This window comes from Vigna radiata, chromosome 6 (assembly GCF_000741045.1).
Source record: "Vigna radiata var. radiata cultivar VC1973A chromosome 6, Vradiata_ver6, whole genome shotgun sequence".
Lineage (NCBI taxonomy): Eukaryota > Viridiplantae > Streptophyta > Magnoliopsida > Fabales > Fabaceae > Vigna > Vigna radiata.
The window spans coordinates 4,712,742-4,733,284 of record NC_028356.1 but is presented as its reverse complement, the minus strand read 5'-3'; the positions used below and the strand labels follow the sequence as shown (position 1 = coordinate 4,733,284).

The 20,543-nt window shown below is 32.6% G+C and overlaps 3 protein-coding genes across 3 annotated transcripts; 2 read left to right on the top strand and 1 right to left on the bottom strand.

Moving 5' to 3' along the window:
• The first annotated feature begins 6,275 nt into the window (after window positions 1-6,275).
• Window positions 6,276-9,323, top strand: LOC106764700 (amino acid transporter AVT6C). Its single transcript, XM_014649043.2, has 5 exons — window positions 6,276-6,761; window positions 7,792-7,944; window positions 8,052-8,252; window positions 8,364-8,835; window positions 8,976-9,323. The coding sequence occupies exons 1-5, from the start codon at window positions 6,368-6,370 to the stop codon at window positions 9,091-9,093; spliced, it is 1,338 nt and encodes a 445-aa protein (XP_014504529.1). The 5' UTR covers window positions 6,276-6,367; the 3' UTR covers window positions 9,094-9,323.
• Window positions 9,324-10,346: 1,023 nt separating this feature from the next.
• Window positions 10,347-12,860, top strand: LOC106763002 (amino acid transporter AVT6C). Its single transcript, XM_014647152.2, has 5 exons — window positions 10,347-10,812; window positions 11,197-11,349; window positions 11,613-11,816; window positions 11,908-12,373; window positions 12,491-12,860. Exons 1-5 carry the CDS (start codon window positions 10,452-10,454, stop codon window positions 12,606-12,608), a joined length of 1,302 nt encoding a protein of 433 aa, XP_014502638.1. The 5' UTR covers window positions 10,347-10,451; the 3' UTR covers window positions 12,609-12,860.
• A 106-nt stretch (window positions 12,861-12,966) lies between these two features.
• LOC106763291 (protein LURP-one-related 9-like) lies at window positions 12,967-14,877 on the bottom strand. The gene is made up of 3 exons (XM_014647495.2): window positions 14,611-14,877; window positions 14,313-14,540; window positions 12,967-13,472 (listed from the first exon to the last, which is right to left on the bottom strand). The coding sequence occupies exons 1-3, from the start codon at window positions 14,875-14,877 to the stop codon at window positions 13,341-13,343; spliced, it is 627 nt and encodes a 208-aa protein (XP_014502981.1). The 3' UTR covers window positions 12,967-13,340.
• Between the last annotated feature and the right edge of the window lie 5,666 nt (window positions 14,878-20,543).

The following is a 20,543-nucleotide window of genomic DNA, read 5'->3' as shown; positions in this document are numbered from 1 at the left end:
TCGTCAAGGATCTTCTTTCATTCATCATCGTTGAGGTTAGTTGTCATCTGAAGTGGAGTCTTTGTTTTGTTGATGCTTAAAATATGATTATGTTTGTCGTATTGATGATTAAAATATGATTGTGTTTGTCGTCTTCCATGCTTAAAATATTTGTTTATTCGTCAATTTCGTTGTTGAATGGGGTCCCCTGTTGGGTGTTGAAATTGGTCCCTTGTTGGGTGTTAAATTGGTCCCCTGTTGGGTGTTAAATTGGTCTCATGGTGTTAATTTATGAAAGTGGTCCCCCTTTTCATTTGCAGGGTAGGTTTAGGATGTCTGACGATAGGTTTAAGGTGGTGGTCCACCACGGTGGGACCTTGATAAAGGACGTGTGTCCCTTTAAGTATATTGATAGGCATATATCTTCTTGGGACATTGACCCCGACGTATGGAGCTATTTTGGAGTAGTTGCTTCAATTAAAGAAATGGGTTACATGGAAGTAGAAGAGTTAGTTTACAGCATTGAAAATATTTTACATGGGCTATATGACGATAGTGGAGCTATGAATATGATGCAAGTAGCTAAATGTTTGGGGAAAGTGGACTTATTTGTTGTGCATAAAGTTAGCGAACCAGAGGTTGTGGAAAATGAGAACGAGAATGAAATTCTTTACCTTTGCGAAGGGCCTGCAGAGAGTGGTGAGGGTAGTGGGTTTGAGGTTGCTGCAGAAGAAAATACGGAGGAAGAAGTTGGAGCAGTTGATGTTCATGAAGTTGGTGCAATTGATGTTCATGAAGTGGGTGCAGTGGAGGTGGAGGCAGTGGAGGAAGTGGAGGTGGAGGCAGTGGAGGAAGTGGAGATGGAGGCAGTGGAGGAAGTGGAGGTGGAGTTGGGTGCAGTGGAGGCAGAGGAAGTAGAAGTGGAGTCTTTGGATGAAGGACAAAACAATAGTGAGGAAGAAGTGCAAGCGGATTCTTTGGAACATTTTGATGAAGTGCAAAACAGTAGTGATGAAGATTACATGGTGGAAGACATTGGAAGGGGGTTGTCTGATGATGATTCGGAGTCAGAACAGCTGTTAACTCCAGAAAATAGTGGTAGTGAGGAGGATGACAATGCAGACAGACCAAGTCGATGTTCGTTTCCTACATTTGGAAAGAAAAAGTCAATGGTAGATTACAAATGGGAAGTTGGTACTATTTTTAATGATAAGGAGGATTTTAAGGAAGCAATTAGAAACTATGTTATTCATACTGGGAGGGATCTTAAGTTTGTAAAGAATGATAAGCGTAGGGTTCGAGTGAGATGCATGGGTGCGCAAAAAAAGTGCCCATGGGTAGCTTACTTAGGATATTTGCCATCAAGAAAGATTTGGCAGTTAAGGAAGATTGTTGATACCCATGGTTGTAGTAGACAACTAAACATTAAAATGATGAATAGTAAGTGGTTGAGTCATGAAGTAGATAAGGTATTGCATGATAATCCAACTATAAAGGTACAAGATATACGTAATAAAGCACTAAGGAAATGGAACACCAATGTATCAATTTCCAAAGCAAGAAGGGCCAAGTTAATGGCTACAAATGAACGTGAAGGAGATTTTAAAGACCAATTTAGAAGGCTTCATGACTACGGGCATGAGGTGTTGAGAAGTAACCCAGGGTCAACTGTTAAGATTAAAGTGAACAGTGATAATGGTGAGGCCATCTTTGAAAGAATTTACGTATGTCTGAACGCATGTAAGAAGAGTTTTGTAAGTTGCAGGCCAATCATCTTTTTGGATGGCTGTTTTTTGAAAGGTCTATAAAAGGGAGAGTTGCTTACAGTAGTTGGTAGGGACCCAAATGACCAAATGCTTCCCATAGCATATGCAGTAGTTGAAGTTGAAAATAAAGATAGTTGGAGTTGGTTTTTGCAATTATTGATTGAAGACCTTGGTGGTAATGAGATATGTCGAGCATGTACGTGAATGTCTGACCAACAAAAGGTACATGCACTACTTACAATATTTGGTTTTCTTCTTTTTACTTTATGCTTTATGTATATTTGGTTAAAATATTGATGTTGTCAGGGGTTGGTACATGCTATTGAAGAGCTTTTGCCTAAGGCAAAACAAAGATTCTGCATCAGGCATCTTTATGCTAACTTCAGGAAGCAGTTTAGTGGTCAAATATTGAAGAATTTGATGTGGAGTGCTACAACAAGCACGTACCCCCAGGCTTGGGAAAGAGAGATGCTGAATATGAGAGCAGTGAATGAGGAAGCTTATAAATACCTCATAGCTATTTCCCCAAGGTACGTATGATAAATACCTCATAGCTGTCACATGCATATTTCAATATGATAAATTCCTTCTTCTGGTGCAGGTTTTGGTCAAGATTTAGATTTGCAGCTCAAGCAAGTTGTGATAGTCTAGATAACAATATCAGTGAAGGTTTTTACAGTGTCCTTATTCATGCTAGAGGAAAACCAATAATTACATTGCTGGAAGATATCAGACTGTATTTGATGAAAAGGTGGGCCACCAACAGAATGAAGGTGGCATGTATGGATTTCAATGTTTGTCCAAAGATCAAGAAGAGACTATCAAAAGGAATGTCAACTGTCTAGATATTGGATTCCAAGGTAATATTCTTCTTCTATCTTATTTATGTTTATATCCAAATTTTGAACATAGTTATTTATGTTTATTTGTTTCAGCTGGTCTGTAAGAAGGATTTTTGAGGTTAGGCATGTTTCAGCTGTTGGGAACAAGTTCACAGTGGACCTGGATACTCATGAATGTAGCTGTAGGAAGTGGATGATCAGTGGCATCCCATGTTGCCATGTAGTAGCAGCGATGCACTACATAAATTTAGACCCAGACAATTTTATACCAACTTGGTTCTTGAAATCCACATACGAAGAGACATATGCATCCATTATTTATCCTGTGAATGGCCACCTCCTATGGGAAAATACAAGCTTCCCTAATATACTGCCACCAATTAAGAGGAAGATGCCTGAGAGGCCAAAGAAGAAAAGAAGATTGGAGCCATGGGAGCTAACCAAGGATGGGACCTAGATGAGTGTTGGTGGGCATAGAAAGAAATATAGCATCTGTCGTCAATTGGGGCATAACAAAAAAAATATGCCCTTTACGTCCACCCATCATAGAACCAACAGAACCAGCAAGTGACCAACCTTTTCAGCCACAAGAAGCACCAAGTGACCAACCTACTCAGCCACAAGAACCAGCAAGTGACCAATCTCCTCAGCCACCACTACCAACACAAGATTCGATCACAGAACCAACTCCAGCAATAGCAAGGAAAAAGTTAACTATTAGAAGAAAAGTTGCATAGATTCAACTCCAACAGTTTATTGATATTGTGTAGGACAGTAGCGAAGTTGTTATGTATGTTATTTGAATTTAGACATGTTATCTTTCATATTTGAATTTAGACATGTTATGTATGAATTTGGTGATATTGTGTATGGCAATATCTTTATTTGAATTTAGACATGTTTGACTGGATGTACTAATATTATGTGTCTCCACTGTTGTTTGAATGTTCGTTTAGGTTTAGGTTTCCTTACCTCGCACTGGTATTGTGTTGTATTAAGGGACCATTTTGCACAATTATTTACTAAAAGGGGGACCAAAATGAACATTTTTAACCCAAAGTGAGGACCACAATGCACAATTTTAAACCAAACTGAGGACTACTACGAATTTCATTGTACTAACCCAGATGGTTCACTGATATTACAACACCAACTTATAATACACAAACACAACATTGATTGCAGATTGCCCACCTAACATCAACCTAAAGGCAGTCAAAATATAACAACATCAACTCAAAATACATGAACACAACATAAATTGCACATTGGTCACCTAACATCAACCTAAACACAGCCCCAATATGATGATGTTAAGCACAGTAAGAACAACCCCAACTCCAACTACGAACTTCATCTTTCTCTGCAACTCTTTCACACTACTTTCCATATCAATGGTCCTCTTGTTGCTTTGCCTCACATTTGTACCATCTCTATCATCAGCGTTCTCTTCACCAAACCACTTGAAAAAGTTACATGACATCACACTTGTAAATGCACCCTATTATTCACAAAAAGCACAAAAAACTGTCAATATAGGAAATCAATTTAACATAAAAGTCACTTTGCTATTAAAAAAACCTTATAATGTCGACATGCCCAAAATTGCCTTCCAGCATTCCTTGCAGTTTTCGCAACTTTCAGTACAGCAAAATCACCACAGTGGCAAATAAGGATTATCCCAACATCCCTCGAAACAACACCCTGTGATGAATGCGAAGCTCCTTTGCCCGTTGTCTTCGAACAAGAACAACCACTTTGTGAAGAAGTCATTCCAAACCCTAACCCTAACCTTTTAACTTTCCAAAACTCTGGAGCAAATAACCACAAACCCTAACCATTGCTTTTAAACTTGGGAACAATAACCATCAATCACTCTAACATGATGATGTAGTTAATTACACACCAAAAATTACCCCTAATTCCTTTTTTAATCCTACCCTAATTATATTTATTTACACGTCATCATTATATATATTTTTTAAAACAAATTATAATGTCACATCATCAAACATTACACACTTGGCAGCTCTGTCGTTAGTGAACTTAACGTCGTTACCAAAAAGAACCAACTTGAACAGTTTTTGCAAAAGGTAAGACTAAAGTGAACTTTTGAAAAAAAGGAAGGACCACTTTGAAGAAACCCTCCCATAAAAAGGACTAAAATAGATATTAAACCTAAAAAAATTCGTGTCATTTGAATGTATATGTCACGAGGACGTGTCAACACGTATCACTGGTCGCTCAAGAATTACAATGACTGTGTTCTCTGTTCGGTATTATGTTTCAATACGTGCTTCTTTTCAGTTTCCACCGTTTAACTTTTGTTCATGAAAAAAATTTGTTTGACACTTAAAGAAAAAAAGATTCATTTGACACTATGTTTAATAATATAATAATATAACTGATTTTCAATTAAAATAATAATATATTTATAATTAAAATATTATTATTTATCTGTGTAATGAATTTTTTGTCGTTTTGTCCGTATGAAAGTATCGCTGCCCTTTGTTCATTATCAATTTTGTTCGTGTCTACTTTGTTTCCACATTGTACTTCTATTTTTGGTTTAATTTCTTGATCAGTTTTACTTCCATATTTTATTAGGTTTTGGTTATGGATTCATGCCAATAAATTAATGTGTCCAAAAGATCGAAATACACTATGTTTCAGTAGTATTAGCCATTGTAAGTGAAAGTGAGACGAGCAATTTTGAAAAGTTCTTCAACTGAGAAAATCTCTACTACTGTGATTTTTCGTTTTATGTTTGATTTTCATTTTCTTTGAACTGGAAACATTTTGGCTTAGTTATGAATGATTCGAACAGGTTTTACCTCTTAATTTTTCGTTTTAGTGAAAAATCCAAAAAATAAACATTAGGTAGTTAATTTAGATTTTTCTTGTTATATTCGTTGTTCTGATTCATTTTATACCTAGTTCATACCTTACCCTGCACATTCACATGCATAATTTATCTGGTTTCTTTGTGATTTTTAGAATTTTCAATGCACTTTTAGTAATATTATTTTACAATATTTCCTGAATCAAAATATTTCATTTTATTTTAAAAAGTCTTAATTTATAATTGTTATAAATAATATATAAGTATTCAATAAATTTTAATTCTAAAAGTACATACATGGAAAGTCATAAATATTAAAAACAATTTAAACGATTGTGTGTATGGATTTAAAGTGTAGTTTAACAGTATGAGTATGACAAATACAGAACACATGCCTTTGGGATCCAATCCTTCATTAAATTAAATATAAAAACCTGTTGTCACTAATTTTGGTGGAAAATTGAAAATATGAATTCAGTGGATTAAGATAAGATATGAATCATCAAGTCCATCCCATTTCTACGATAGGGACAAAACATAACAGAGCTTCCAGACGCAGAAGATCAGAATTACACGTCATACCACTCTTAACTTGAAGGTATAAAAACATATAATATATTTAATTATAAAAAATATATAAAATTATGCTTTTAAACACTATTTTCTGTATTTTAATTAAAACCATAAAATATGAGACAGAAAAAAAAGTAGACATTACTTTGTTGAGTTGACGGATATTTTTCGAGAATAATCAAACTCACAGATACGTTAGAAACAGATAAAGAAAAAATAAAATAAAAGAATGTTGATTGAGTTGTTTTTTAAATAAGTTTTTTTTTTTTTTTTGTCACTGATAAAAGGAGGTAATAGGAAAAGGATAAAAATGGCGTGCTTGTGTCTCCACTCTTCTTCCAATACACAACATTCATGATTTCCAAATGAAGATTGCATCTCACTCCGACATCACTGAAGCAGTCCAGCCTCTCCTGTCGCCGGAATGCGAGCACTCGGCGGAGGATCGGGGTGCGCCGAATGGGTCAATCAGCGGAGCGGTGTTCAACATATCGACGACCATGATCGGTGCCGGAATCATGTCGGTTCCGGCGACGATGAAGGTGCTCGGCATAGTTCCGGGGTTCCTGGTGATCCTGTTGGTGGCACTTGTAACGGATGTGACCGTGGAATTTATGCTGAGGTACACGAGTTCCGGAAAATCCACTACTTACGCGGGCATGATGGGTGAATCGTTTGGGTCCGTTGGATCCCTCGCCGTTAAGATTTGCGTTCTCATAACCAATTTCGGAATCCTCATTATATATCTCATTATTCTAGGTAATTTCCTCTTCCTTATTTTTGGAGTTCTTGTCTATATGCATATGTTATTTTTATTTTTTTAACTGGAATATAAGAATTAAAATGAATTCGTTTTAGAATTAAAGTATTAGAATCAAATTATTGCTAAAGCAGTAGAAAGGAACTTGTGATTATTTTTAGTCTTTTCTTTTTACCTGCACTTTTTGTATTTTGGGTGATTCTGTTTCTGAGAAATGAAAATTTCAATGGATCTGTGGCCACTTGCGGATGAAGCAGACTAATAATTGATTTGCAATTGTGGGAGTATAGGATATACAATAAATAATTATTAAAATCTCCATTATTATGATTACCATTATTTTTTACTTTTTTTCTAACAATAATAGATATACTGTTTTGAAACGTTTCTATTAAAATAATCTCATTTTTAATAAATATTTTACTTTATTTGAAACAGAAAATAATTTATTATGTATCAATTAAAAATAAATATTAATGTATTACTGAAAATATCACTTAGTTTGATTGTTTTTTCTTAATAAGCTAAAACTATTGTTCGTGTGGACAAATGAAATCATTTTTAGTAAGATTAATGTGCCTTTATATCTTTTTTTTTTGGATCTGAGTGTTAACAACATTAACCATACACGACATTTTTTTTTTCTCACATACATTTACTTTGGATTAAACTTTATTTAAATCTATACAATTATTAAACGCGATGTTAGATTTATCTAAAAAATATTTCTAATGTATCTTAGCTAAAATAGAACGTGTTTGAAAGAGGGCGGATATAATTAAACTGTTCACAATACCATATCGTCATAGTTTCAACCAATCTCTACGTTATATGTATTTAAGTTTTTTAATATATGAAAAAAATAATACTTGGATTACATATTATGTGAAAATTAAGCTAAACTATGTTATTCATAATTTATTAATAATTTTTCAATAAAAAGTATGACATGTAGAGAATTGACCTATTTTTTCTCTAATAATTTGATACGTATAAATTTGAATGTGTTGATTACCTTGGTTTATGAAGGAGATATGCTGTGTGGAAATGAGTCCAACGGAACTACACACTTGGGTGTTCTACAAGAATGGTTTGGCATTAATTGGTGGACCTCTCGTGCTTTTACTCTTCTTATTGTTGCTCTTTTCATAATGCTTCCACTCGTTATGTTACGTCGTGTTGGTAAGTACTGTTACTTCCCAAATGCACAATCAATTAATTGCCACACTTTGTCTTAACAATTAGCTAATCAAGCATAGCCTCTTGTTTTCGATGTTTTCTGTGAACAGATTCACTGAGGTATACTTCTGCAATATCAATCCTACTGGCATTGGTCTTTCTTGCAATATGCTCATCAATGGCGATTAGTGCATTGTTGTCCGGCAAAACTCAATCACTAAGGATGGTGCCTGATTTCTCTCTAGTCACTGTCCTTGATCTTTTCACCACCATCCCTGTCTTTGTCACTGGTTTCGGATTCCATGTCAATGGTTAGTTTCATGATTTTATAACTTCCTACTGATTATTTATAAATTTTTTCTTTTCATTTTGAAGAAAAAGATTTGCTTATTTGTGTGAAACGAACACATGATTTGGTGCAGTTCATCCAATTAGAGCAGAGATTGGAAAAGTTACACACATGGGCAAGGCTGTGAAGATTTCCTTAGTAATATGCGTGGTTGTTTACTTTGCCATTGGCTTCTTTGCATACCTATTATTTGGAGACTCCATCATGCCCGATGTGTTAGTAAACTTTGATCAAAACTCCAATACCCATGTTGGTCGATTGCTGAATGATATTGTTAGAATAAGCTATGCACTCCATCTTGCACTTGTCTTCCCCATCATGAACTATTCCTTGAGGATCAACATAGATGAACTTATTTTCTCAAACAAAAATAAACCTCCTTTGGCTTCAGACACTCCAAGATTTGTGTCACTCACTTTGTCTTTGCTAGCTCTCACATACTTGGTGGCTGTGGCCATCCCAAACATTTGGTATTTCTTTCAGTTCTTGGGATCCACAACCGTTGTTTGCACCTCATTCATCTTTCCTGCTGCAATAGTTCTAAGGTATATGCTACTATCAATTTTTCCTGCTCTTTATATATCTATAACTTTGCTTAATTTATATATTCATTGATGTTTTCTGTTTGTACAAAGAGATGGCAAAACAGAGTTGTTTGTTTCTCATTCTTCTCTTTTGAATGCAGGGACATGCATGGCATATCAAAGACAAAAGATCGAGTCATTGCAATTTCGGTCATTGTTTTTGCTGTTGGGACAAGCGGAATTGCTATATGGACCAACTTGAATCCAGAAGATGGTTAATGATTATAATTAGCCATGTTATTATGGGGTTGATTGGTTTGATGAATCCAATATACTGAATCAATTAAAATTCAAAATCTTTAGTTTAGTTAGGTTGTCTAAATTAAATTAGTAAAGTTGATGGATGATGGATTTTCTAATTTAAAAAACCCATTAAATCCAGGTTGAACAAATGATATTAAATATTGTTAATGATTTTATTATTTGTTTAAAGGCTATTTTTTATTGAATATCCTTTACACCATGAAACATTGAGCTGTTTATTATTTGTTTAAAATACAATATCCTTTTGATGGTGTTTTTGATTTGCCATAACATTGAATTATCAGTGGGTCTTCTGCTTCAATGTGTTTCTAAATAGTGGGTCTCAGGTGCAAGAAGATTTAAAAAGACAGAAAACTGATTCTAAATTTAATAATATATCAAATTTCTTTTTTTTTATCTAATTTTTTCTGCTCAACTAAATTGTTAGTTTCACTCAATCCAAACTGAACCAAATACTTAAATTTATAAAAATGTAACTTTTGAGTTAATTAACCATTAACAGTTTTGTCTTTGGAGAAATTAATCTAGAGTTGATTTCATTTATAAATTACAACCAACTTATATTATAATTTTTAATTAAAATTTCATGTGATAAATTTTATAAATATGAGAGTTAAAAATATGAATATGATTATGATATATACATATATTCATATTTTTATTAAAATATATTATTTGTGGTTAACACAAATCCAATAACTCACTGGAATCAGAATTCTATTTGACGTGTCATAATTCTATTTGACGTGTTTAAATAAAAAAAAAAATTGTTTATAAACTATATTTTTTCTACTATTATCTTGATTCTGACTACACATCTAGTCTAAGTTGTCTTCTACTATTAAATTTAATTTTTTAAGTTATAAATAATTTTGTATATGTAATAAAAAACAAAATCTATATAAAATACACATAATGAAACATTCATTTTAAATGTAATAATTATATAAAAGTTAAGAAAAATTATTATTTTGTCGGACAGGCAATTGACCAATAAGAGAAAGGGTCCACATTGCCATTCTTCACATTCCCGTCCAAGTTCATTACTTTTGGTGGTGTCCGCATTCATCACGCTTATCACCCATCCTGCAATAAACTATGTAATAATTAATAAAACGATGTCGAATCCTCACGCTTTCACATTTACCATCTTACCCTTTTATCTTCTACTCTCATTCCTCCATGCCAATTCATAAATGGCATTATCGTAATCTCACAGCCTTAATAATTGGAATGTAAAGTAACTATAAATTCAACCATCTTGTCGTTAGGCACTACACTTATCATCGCTATTCTTACACACCACTGCCGGAATGTCGCCGGTGGCCGGAGCTCGTGTCCCTCTCCTCCCTGACTCTGAGGGTGGTGTTCCTCCGGCAACAGTTTCTGGTGCTGTGTTCAATGTTGCCAACAGCATAATCGGCGCTGGCATAATGTCTCTTCCGGCAACCTTGAAGGTTCTTGGTGTGATTCCAGCTTTGGTGTTGATTCTTGTGATTGCCTTTCTGGCGGAACTTTCTGTAGACTTCCTGATGAGGTTCACGCGTGCTGGCCACACAACAACATATGCTGGTGTGATGAGAGAGGCGTTTGGACCAGTGGGAGCTCTAGCAGCTCAGATAGCTGTTGGATTTACTAATATGGGGTGTTTAATTATGTACCTTATTATTGCTGGTAAGCAAATATTTAACTTTTTTTTTAAATTTATTAATTAGGTCATGGACAGAATTGTTTGATAACAGCTCTATGGAAAGACATATAAGAAGTAAAATTCAGATAATTTTCTCATAATCTATGTATGAAAACAATTTATTTTACAATCCAACTTGTTTATTTATTTTTTAACTTTTCTAAAAAAAGTGCTTCTGAAAAGTTACTTTAGTAAAAGTTTTATAAATTTTATTTTTTTAATTTTTGCATGAACAAATTTTAATGTATAATGAAAGTCACTTCACTTCTTTTATTTATATGTTTTGAGAAGTTTTTAAGAAAATCCATCAGACAAACTTTGTTCAAAGATCAATTATGATAACTTGGGTTACTTGATGCAATGAACAGCGGATGTGTTTTCTGGTAGTAATCGCCAAGGGGAAGTACACTTGGGTGTGTTGCAACAATGGTTTGGAGTTCACTGGTGGAATTCAAGGGAATTTGCTTTGTTAGTGATCTTGCTCTTAGTTTTGCTTCCATTGGTCTTGTACCGTCGTGTAGGTAAACTCTTATTACATTTCTCTTTGTTTCACTGTGGTTATGATGCTCTAATTTGTATTATGAATTTGTTAGCCCATTTATATATATTAGAACAAAACTTAAATACTGTTGTGTGATAAGAATTGAAGTTTCATCACTCTAATTTTGATTAGAAAATAAAGTAGAAGTGTGTTCTTTTTTGTTATTGATATAAGATGTGCATTAGTGTGCATAGCCAAGAATAACATTTTATTTTGTACCATGCCATTGTGTGTTGGTTGCAGAGTCGTTGAAGTTCAGCTCTGCAATATCAACTTTTCTTGCTGTGGCCTTTGTTACAACTTGTACTGTGTTGGCCATAATTGCTATTGTAGAAGGAAGAACACAGTCTCCTAAATTGATTCCTCGTTTGGACGAACATACCACTTTCTTTGACCTGTTTACTGCAGTTCCAGTGATTGTCACAGCTTACACATTTCATTTTAATGGTACTTGTCAAGTTCTCATCAATGGTAGTTTTGTTACCCTTTCTTTTTTAGTAGATTTGGGGGCTGATGATTGGTTTTAATTGAACTGCAGTACATCCAATTGGATTTGAACTTGCCAATGCATCAGATATGACAACAGCAGTCCGATTAGCATTACTGCTTTGTGCAGCTATTTACTTTTTTATAGGACTATTTGGGTATCTCTTGTTTGGAGATTCCACACAATCTGATATTCTGGTAAATTTTGACCAGAATACTGGATCTGCAATTGGTTCCTTGCTCAATGTTTTAGTTAGATTAAGCTATGGATTGCATGTTATACTCACTTTTCCAGTTTTGAACTTTTCCCTGAGAACCAACATAGATGAATTCTTCTTTCCCAAGAAGCCTCTATTAGCCACAGACTCTAAGAGATTTGTGAGTCTCACTGTAGTGTTACTAGTCTTGAGCTACCTTGCTGCTGTAGTAGTCCCAGATATTTGGTACATCTTTCAGTTTGTGGGATCAACATCTACTGTGTGTCTTTCCTTTGTCTTTCCTGGTGCTATTGTTCTAAGGTAATCTACCCTTTTCACTAGTAATTTTATTCATTTGTCTTCCATTTAAGACTTGCAATTTCCAAATAAATAAACAAAACCCCGTTCTAAATTGTTTGTCTTTCCACAAAATGGCAGGGATTTATACGGTATAGCAACTAGAAGAGACAAAATCATTGCACTGTTTATGGTCATACTAGCTGCAATAACAAGTGTGATTGCAATCTCCACCAACATATACAAAGCTTTTCAGTAGAAGCTCATCATCTGTGTTTTCTTCTTTTTCCTATCTCTTCCCATTTATGAAAGTTTTGATCAGTGCAGAGATTCAGAGGGGAGACAATAGCAGAAACATTTGACATTGGAGGCACGTATGTTTATAATCTTTAGGATGATGTTGTATCTCATTATTACTTGTTTGTTGTAAAATTAGTATATCAAGCTATGTAAAATAACAAGCAGGCCAAAGAAATAACATCATTAAGCTGTGGAACTGAGTTTTCTTTAATTATGTCTGCAGAAGTTTTACTTTTTATTTTCTAAAACTGAACAATTTAGTCATTTCTAAGATCTCTATCCTCCAAATCCAAAAACAAGCCTCATTGCTTTAAATGAATATAATTTAATATTGAAAGTTGACAAATTTTGCCCACAATCCCAGTTGGTCGTTGGTGATGTCCATTATTGTGAACAGATCTCAGTCAACATCACGTTCATGGATTTAAAAAATTATTCACTGTGTTGGTTCATCAATTCTTTAACAATTCGTTTTCTGTCATATTGATGGAGAAGGAACAGCTGGTGGAATTGTCAGAAGACAAATTTATTAAAATAAACAAGTTCATTGTATATGTGATTGGATCTCTCTACCAGTGATCTATATGTAATGTTACTTATTTTTTTATATAAGCATATTTTAAAGGTGTTGTCCAAAACATGTTTTAAAAAATGGATGCAATTGAATTTATAATTGTATTGTATTCTACAATTATATGTAATCATTTACAGTGAGTATTACAAGTAAGGCAACAATGAAAGCATAGTCCACCCCTGCATTTATTTTGACTCTAAAGCTTTCTGTCCAATTGCTGAAATTGTTCCTTGGATATAAATCAATTACCTGCAAACATGTTGAAGTTTATCTTTTTGGTTTGTAGTCACTTTTCCATTTTTAGAGAAAAAAAATCAGGAACTTTGCGCTTTATAATCTAAGTTAAGTAATTTATTTAAATTTATTTCACAAATTACTCACTTGGACAAAACATTTTATTCATCTCAACTTATTGAAAAGTTAAATGAGAGAGTTTTACCAAAATAAATGTGAAAGATGCACAGATTAATTTAATTTATAGAAGTTGTAGTTACTTCATTTCTTTAATTGAATTCAATAAATACTATTGGAAACTTTTCTTAATTAGACCATTTTTTTTAAATTAAAAGAGTTAAAACAAAAGGATACCCCTGATAGCCAACATAAACTATTGAGATGTTCATGATATAAAATTTATTGAATTCAACGAAATAAGGAATGTCTTATTTTTCTAATTCAATATAGATTAGAATTATGACTAGCTAAAACAAATTCAAATTTCTTTAGTAATATTAAATATATTTAGTTTAACGATTTTTGGATAAAGAATTTTAGAAGATAATTATTCTATGAAGAATTTGAAATATTCTATAGTATATAATATGTTATTTGGATAGATAACTATAAAAGAAATAAAAATTATAAAAGTATATAGAATTCGCAACTTTTCATACCCTCTTTTCACTCAAATTTATTCTCACTTATATATTATAATCAATTATATATATATATATATATATATATATATATATATATATATATATATATATATATATATATATATATATATATATATATATTAATATGTTCTTATCTCTTATCACACTTTCGTATTGATTTTGAGAATAATTATGGAAGCATGCAACGCACCTCAGCAATGACGGTGTCTCCTTTGTAAATTTTGCAGGAGTTGTCGATGTGGCTTCCAACAAGTTGAAAGCTGCTGATAGCTTCGCTGATATCGGTGGCCATGAACACATCAAGCCGTGGCTTCATGTCAAGAGGGTGCGATCGTTGAACCCCAAATATCAGATCCTTCTCCTCCGAGCTTCTTCCTTTGTGAACCATCCACCGATGCCTCAGTGATTTCAGATTAATCTTCAATATATAACATCAATATCAGACACTGCTTCTATGCTATTCATGCATGAAAAACATTAAGGTTTACCTTCTCACGCATTGTAAGTATGGGGGAACCACCACCATCACGCATGATTCTCTTCTTCCGAACGTCTAGGCTTGAGCCATCAACTTGAAACAAGACATTACCGTTAACATCTAATACTTTGTATCTTTGCTTTAAGAACACTCCGCAGTATTTCTTTCTCACTGTTATTTCTGTTGGGGAAGTTACACAGAAGCTATCATCCACAACAATGATCTTCGAGAACCCTTCTGCAACTTCCAATGGCAATTCAGAACCACTGGCCTCCATAAGAGCTTATAGAAAGAAGCTTTTGCTAAGATTTTGCTCGTTTATAGGGCAGGAAGCAAACACTATATATGTGTATATTTGAGAGATGAAGTGGTTCTCTTCTCTCATGTTTGGTGTTCTTGAATTATCAGAACAAAACACGGTAGAAAAGTGAGATAAGGAATCACCATTTTATTAATTACTTAATCAATTTTGTTAGCACGAGCTTGTTGTCTATTATTACCAATCAGAAATTCAAAATGACTTTTCGTATATTTCATAGTCAGTTCTGAGACCTGAAGATAGATCACGACTCTGATAGCCTTCGTTTTTTGACGGTTCTCTCTTCTGTAATCTGGTACTTCCTCATTCTAATTTGACAGATGATTTTTCCGTAAACTTAGATAATTCAGAAATGAATTAATATATATATATATACACACACACACACACGAGTTCTTACATTTAACTTTTTCAAACAGTTAAGTTTTGAATTTGTGAGTATAGTTTTAGCTTACGTAGAAAAACTTATTTCATTATTATTATTTTCTTATTTTCTAAATGAATATTTTGAAATCTTGATTCAAAAAGGTTGGCTGAAGATTTTTGTACAATTTCTGTCTCAAAGTTCAGACCGAAGAATATTTGAAATGTAGGAAAAAAGAAATACTAAAGCAGTTGACCCCTAAACCTTTTAGAGACAATGTACCGAGTTGAAATCGGTAATTAATGTGTATGAAAATATTTCGAAGAACCAAGTCAATATAGCCAAACATGTACTTCAGATTTTACAAGTAATCGAATGAATGTCACAAACAAGGATTTAACTAAGAATATACTATCACTTTTAATGTAAGTTATTTGCAATGATAAAAATATACTTTAAACCCAAATAATTATAAAAAATGATAATTTTTTAATCTTTTCAACATATCTCAACGAGTGATTTGTTATGGAATGGAAAGATAGTGTCAAAGATGGATGCTCTTAGAGTAGACTAAATCAACTTTAAAGCAACAAAAAATAAATAATAATAAAAATAAAACAACATAAAAGAATCCTTAGTAGCCTTCTTCAATAGTCTTTCACTTTATATGTTATGTGTCTTAGGTGTAGAAAGGTTCAATACACATAAATTTTTACACTACAACAAATAAATTCTTCTTTATGGATCTTTCAATGAACGATTCACCAAGAATTTAAACAAAACCAAGTAAGATATATTCTATCGATCACTGACAACAACATAAGATGTGTGAAAATCGTAGGAGGAAAAATACATCATCACGATGATGTCCAAATGCAAGAAAGTACAAACCATGAAGTGTGAAAATATGGTAGTAAATATGTTTCTGAAAAAGACAGTAGTTATTGCAGTATATATTAGAATATCAGAAACCAGAAGGAGAAAAGAGATAAGGAAGAAAACTGATCTTATTACTATTATCAACCAAAAGGCTAACAGCGATCTAACAGAGAGGAAGACCCTAAAACTAATTGTATATGATCCAGATTTCTCCTAAAGAAAAATATAAAGCCATTAGCCAAATCTGTATGATAAAACTACAGAGAAGTTTGATCAGTCTACTTTTTCCTATGCTTGTTATAGTTGGTAAGAAATTACTATGCTCCTTCGCTTTGATCACGAGAATTTTCTTTCAAGTTGTGATCATTATCATCGACAGATATCGTTGATGGTTATGCATTAATGAAAAACAATAGTCTCTTTCCAAATTTATTCTTTTGTTGGTTTCTTTTTAACTCTGATATTAGGTTCTGAGCTTCATGTTACTGTTTCGCTGAGTCAGTTCCCTAGTCTTGTTGCCAATATTCTTTAACATGTAAGAGAATAGTAAGAGTGCAACCTGCACACTTTATGGAAGTTTGTTGGTTGCTAGTTAGCCTTTTGCCAATGTTCAAGTTCCAATTCTAATTTTGCTGCATAGGAGTGCTAAATTCCTCTGCTTTGACTAATATACATGAACACATTTTTATATTTTTTGTTAGAGTATTGAATCCATATCTTATCTTAGTTTTTTTAGAACATCTATAGTATCTTACCCACGTATCACACCTTAAGTATTTATTTGGGCTAACAGCTGTTTTCAGCAGCCATCATACTGTCAAATAACACTAAAACTGCAACAGAGATAAAACAATATAAGGTGCAAATTTCTGAAGTATACCTTTTACCACTTCTGCATGATAGTATCAGAGAATGCTGCATTTAACATCCAAATTAACACAAAAGTACCATAGTAAACTAATATTTTGGATCAAAAAACATAACGTACGTAAATTTATCGTCATATAAATAATTTACGGCCAAACCATCCCGACAAAGATCGCTAGAGACAAGAGAAGTTAATAAAGAAAAATTAAGGTAATGGTTAGGATTATTAGGGAGGCAAAGGTTGCATGTTCAACAAGTGGTTCCTTACCATTCTTGACAATATCAAGAATATCCTGGAAACCAAACAATAATTCATCTAAACATTCGATTTGTCTCATAATTTCTAGGAATGTGCCCGTTGAGAGCCGTCATGATGATGACAAACTACACTATGATAAAAAAGAACTCTCTTCTTTTATCAAGTCCCAAGATCTTCTTGTTCTGGATACTAATTTGTTAGGAAGAGAGAAGTTGCGGGTTGATTCATGACCATTCTTGACAATAGCTATACGAAATGTTAACTTTTTTTACTTTAGCTAAGCAACCCAAGTTCACGAGTTTCATTCCCGTGGACAATTGTTCAGATAAACTGTTGTAGGTTGCATAATTATCCTGTGACGTAGGTCAAATGAGTCAAATCACAATAAAAAATTAGGATTCCTAGTAGAACAATTGGTGAGAGAGATAGTCACAAGGAATTGTAACAGTTGAACTGGACACTCTTTAAGTAGAAAGGTAATCAGCTACACCTTTTGGTCTAATATAGTAATGGATCCAGCGTAGGATGAAAAGAGAAAAAGAGAAAAGTAACTAACCCCTGTGGTCCAAATATGATTGCAGCTTAGGATACTATTCAAACATGTGCAACTCTTACTCCTGCTGCTTCATCCTTTCTGCAACAATGTACAACTCACTGACCTTATGACCATCCTGATTTGCCTCTTTCGTATTAGAGACCAGGCTAGCGTTTGTAGAGCTCTTGTTCACATTGGAACGCTTTTTCGCTGTGCCTTTCAATGCTTAACTTCACCTACCCATGTCAAATTAGATAGGTTCAATCACACCACCGTTGTAGGCAAGGATCAATAAGAAGAAAGAAGGTAAAGTTGTTAACAAATTTAAGGTTATAGAGCATTTTTCTAAACCAGAAAACCAAGCAGAACACTAGAAATGACGTTCCTTTTGCTTTCTTCACCATTCTTTCTCCCACCTGCAATGGCTATGGTTCAGTGTGCAAACTGTCTCTCGAATTCAAAGACAACGGTTTTCAGCAACAGCGGTAGTACTGTACGAGGTAACGTTGTGCAGTAGGAAAACCATGTTGTCGTTGTCGTTCTCTACTTACATGGGCCTCGGAACAAAGCCCATAATAAAATACTTATTGGGCCTTCCACAGAACATGAGGAGTTAAATGCACACGCAATTATTCCTTCAATTAATTAAAACTAAAAAAGATCTAATTTTAATCACATAAAAAATATATTAAATTTAAATTCAAAAGACCAAATGAAATGATATAGATTAAAAGTGTATTTTTGAAATATCCTTGCGTGAGGCACCAGATATTATTGTATAAATAATGGTGGTGTGTACTATTACTATAGTATAGCATAAAGTATATAGTATAGAGTACATAGTATATAGTATAGAGTATAGGACAGAGTATAGGTAGTGAAAGTGGTGAGGGTCACAGTGTAAGCTGACAGTCTCCCTAGAGTGGTGGTTTTCAAATTTGGAGTGACGTCGTTTTCAAGATATTTTTACCATGAAATGAAACTTGTTCCTCCTGACTGCATGAATCGGTGCGAAATCACAGATAGATAATTTCCAAATTAACAAATAGACAGAAAGTGTTTGAAATAAAAATAAATAAAAAAATAAATGTCTCTCTTAGAAAAGACCTGATGATAACATAAGCATGCAGAACTGTTTCTGGATGTCTGCCATTTTGAGCCTTTTCATTGTTTCCTCTCATGGCTTTTGCAGCCTTCTCAACAACAACCTGTGAACACTCTATGCCCAGCTTCATCATTTATGTCTTTTCCTCTAACTTTCTTTTCATCTCACCATTTTTCTTTGCAATTCAGATCACATTCTTTCTACCTCCTCACATCCATCACCTAATATATATATATATATATATATATATATATATATATATATATATATATATATATATATATATATATATATATATATATATATATTTATCATATTAAAACAAAAGAATAATGATGATAATTTGAAATATTTTGTTCTTACATTTTGAATCAAAATTATTTCATAATCAATAATCAATAATCAATAATAATAATAATAATAATAATCATAAACACAAATATAAACCAATAACAAAATGATAAAAACGTTGTTAAAATATCATCATCTTAAAACAAAATAACAATAAAATATTTTTTATTCCCCAACATAAAACTAAAATTTTCTTTATTTTAAACTTTAATATATTTTAATTTTTAAAATTAAAAAAAATATATAAATATAGTTCTTTAACTCAATAGTCAAATTGGTTTTATATGTTAAATGATTTTTAATTTATATTTAAACTAAAACGTGTTAAATAGTATTGAAAAGTTATTTATTAAATAAAAAAAACCATACAATTAGATTAAAAATATTATATCTAATAATTTTTTAAGTTTAGAGATCAAACAATGATAAACTTAATTTTATACCTAAAAAAAACCTAGGAATTAAAAAAATACTTAAATAAAAAACAACTCTCCCCACTCTGCGTTAAGTTAATTATTATATTTTAGCATTGTTTCGTGATGTATAATGATGCAGATCAATCGATTGCTGATAAAAAGATTGATTTTTTTAAAATTATTATTTAGAACCACGTGTTAGTGTGAATTGGATTTCTAAAAGTTATACTTATACCAAATCTACATTAAAAAAAATCAACATGAATCCAATTTGATCGTATAGATCTTAATTTTAATGTTAAATTTGATTAAATTCATGTTCGCTTAATTTGAATAAAGTTAATGCTAGAATTGAGATTATTACATATGGTAGTTTGAATTAACACAACTAAACTTGTATTACTTAACAGTTTCACATTTATTAGGGTTTAAAAATAATGATAATGCATACATGTTGTCATGTTTTGCTCTTAACTATTTGGAACTTCTTTTAAAAACAGCATGAAATAATCTTATTTTTAATATAATGATTTATTGTTTGTTGAAATTTTTTATTTTTCTGTGATGAATATTTGTTGGCAAATAAATACTAATTCATGTGATGAATATAATTTACTTTTAATATATTGAAGATGCTTCTTTCTAAAAGCTAACTGAAAAATATCTTATCTCGGAGATCATCTTGACCAAAGAGATATTTTACAAGTCAAGTAAAAGATATCTCAATTTAAACTTAATAAAAAATTATTTATAAATTCTTTTCAAATTAAAATTAGTTTATACATAACATTTTTAACTTTTAAATTCTTAACTCGTGCATGTCCAAAGTCATATGTAATAATAGAAAA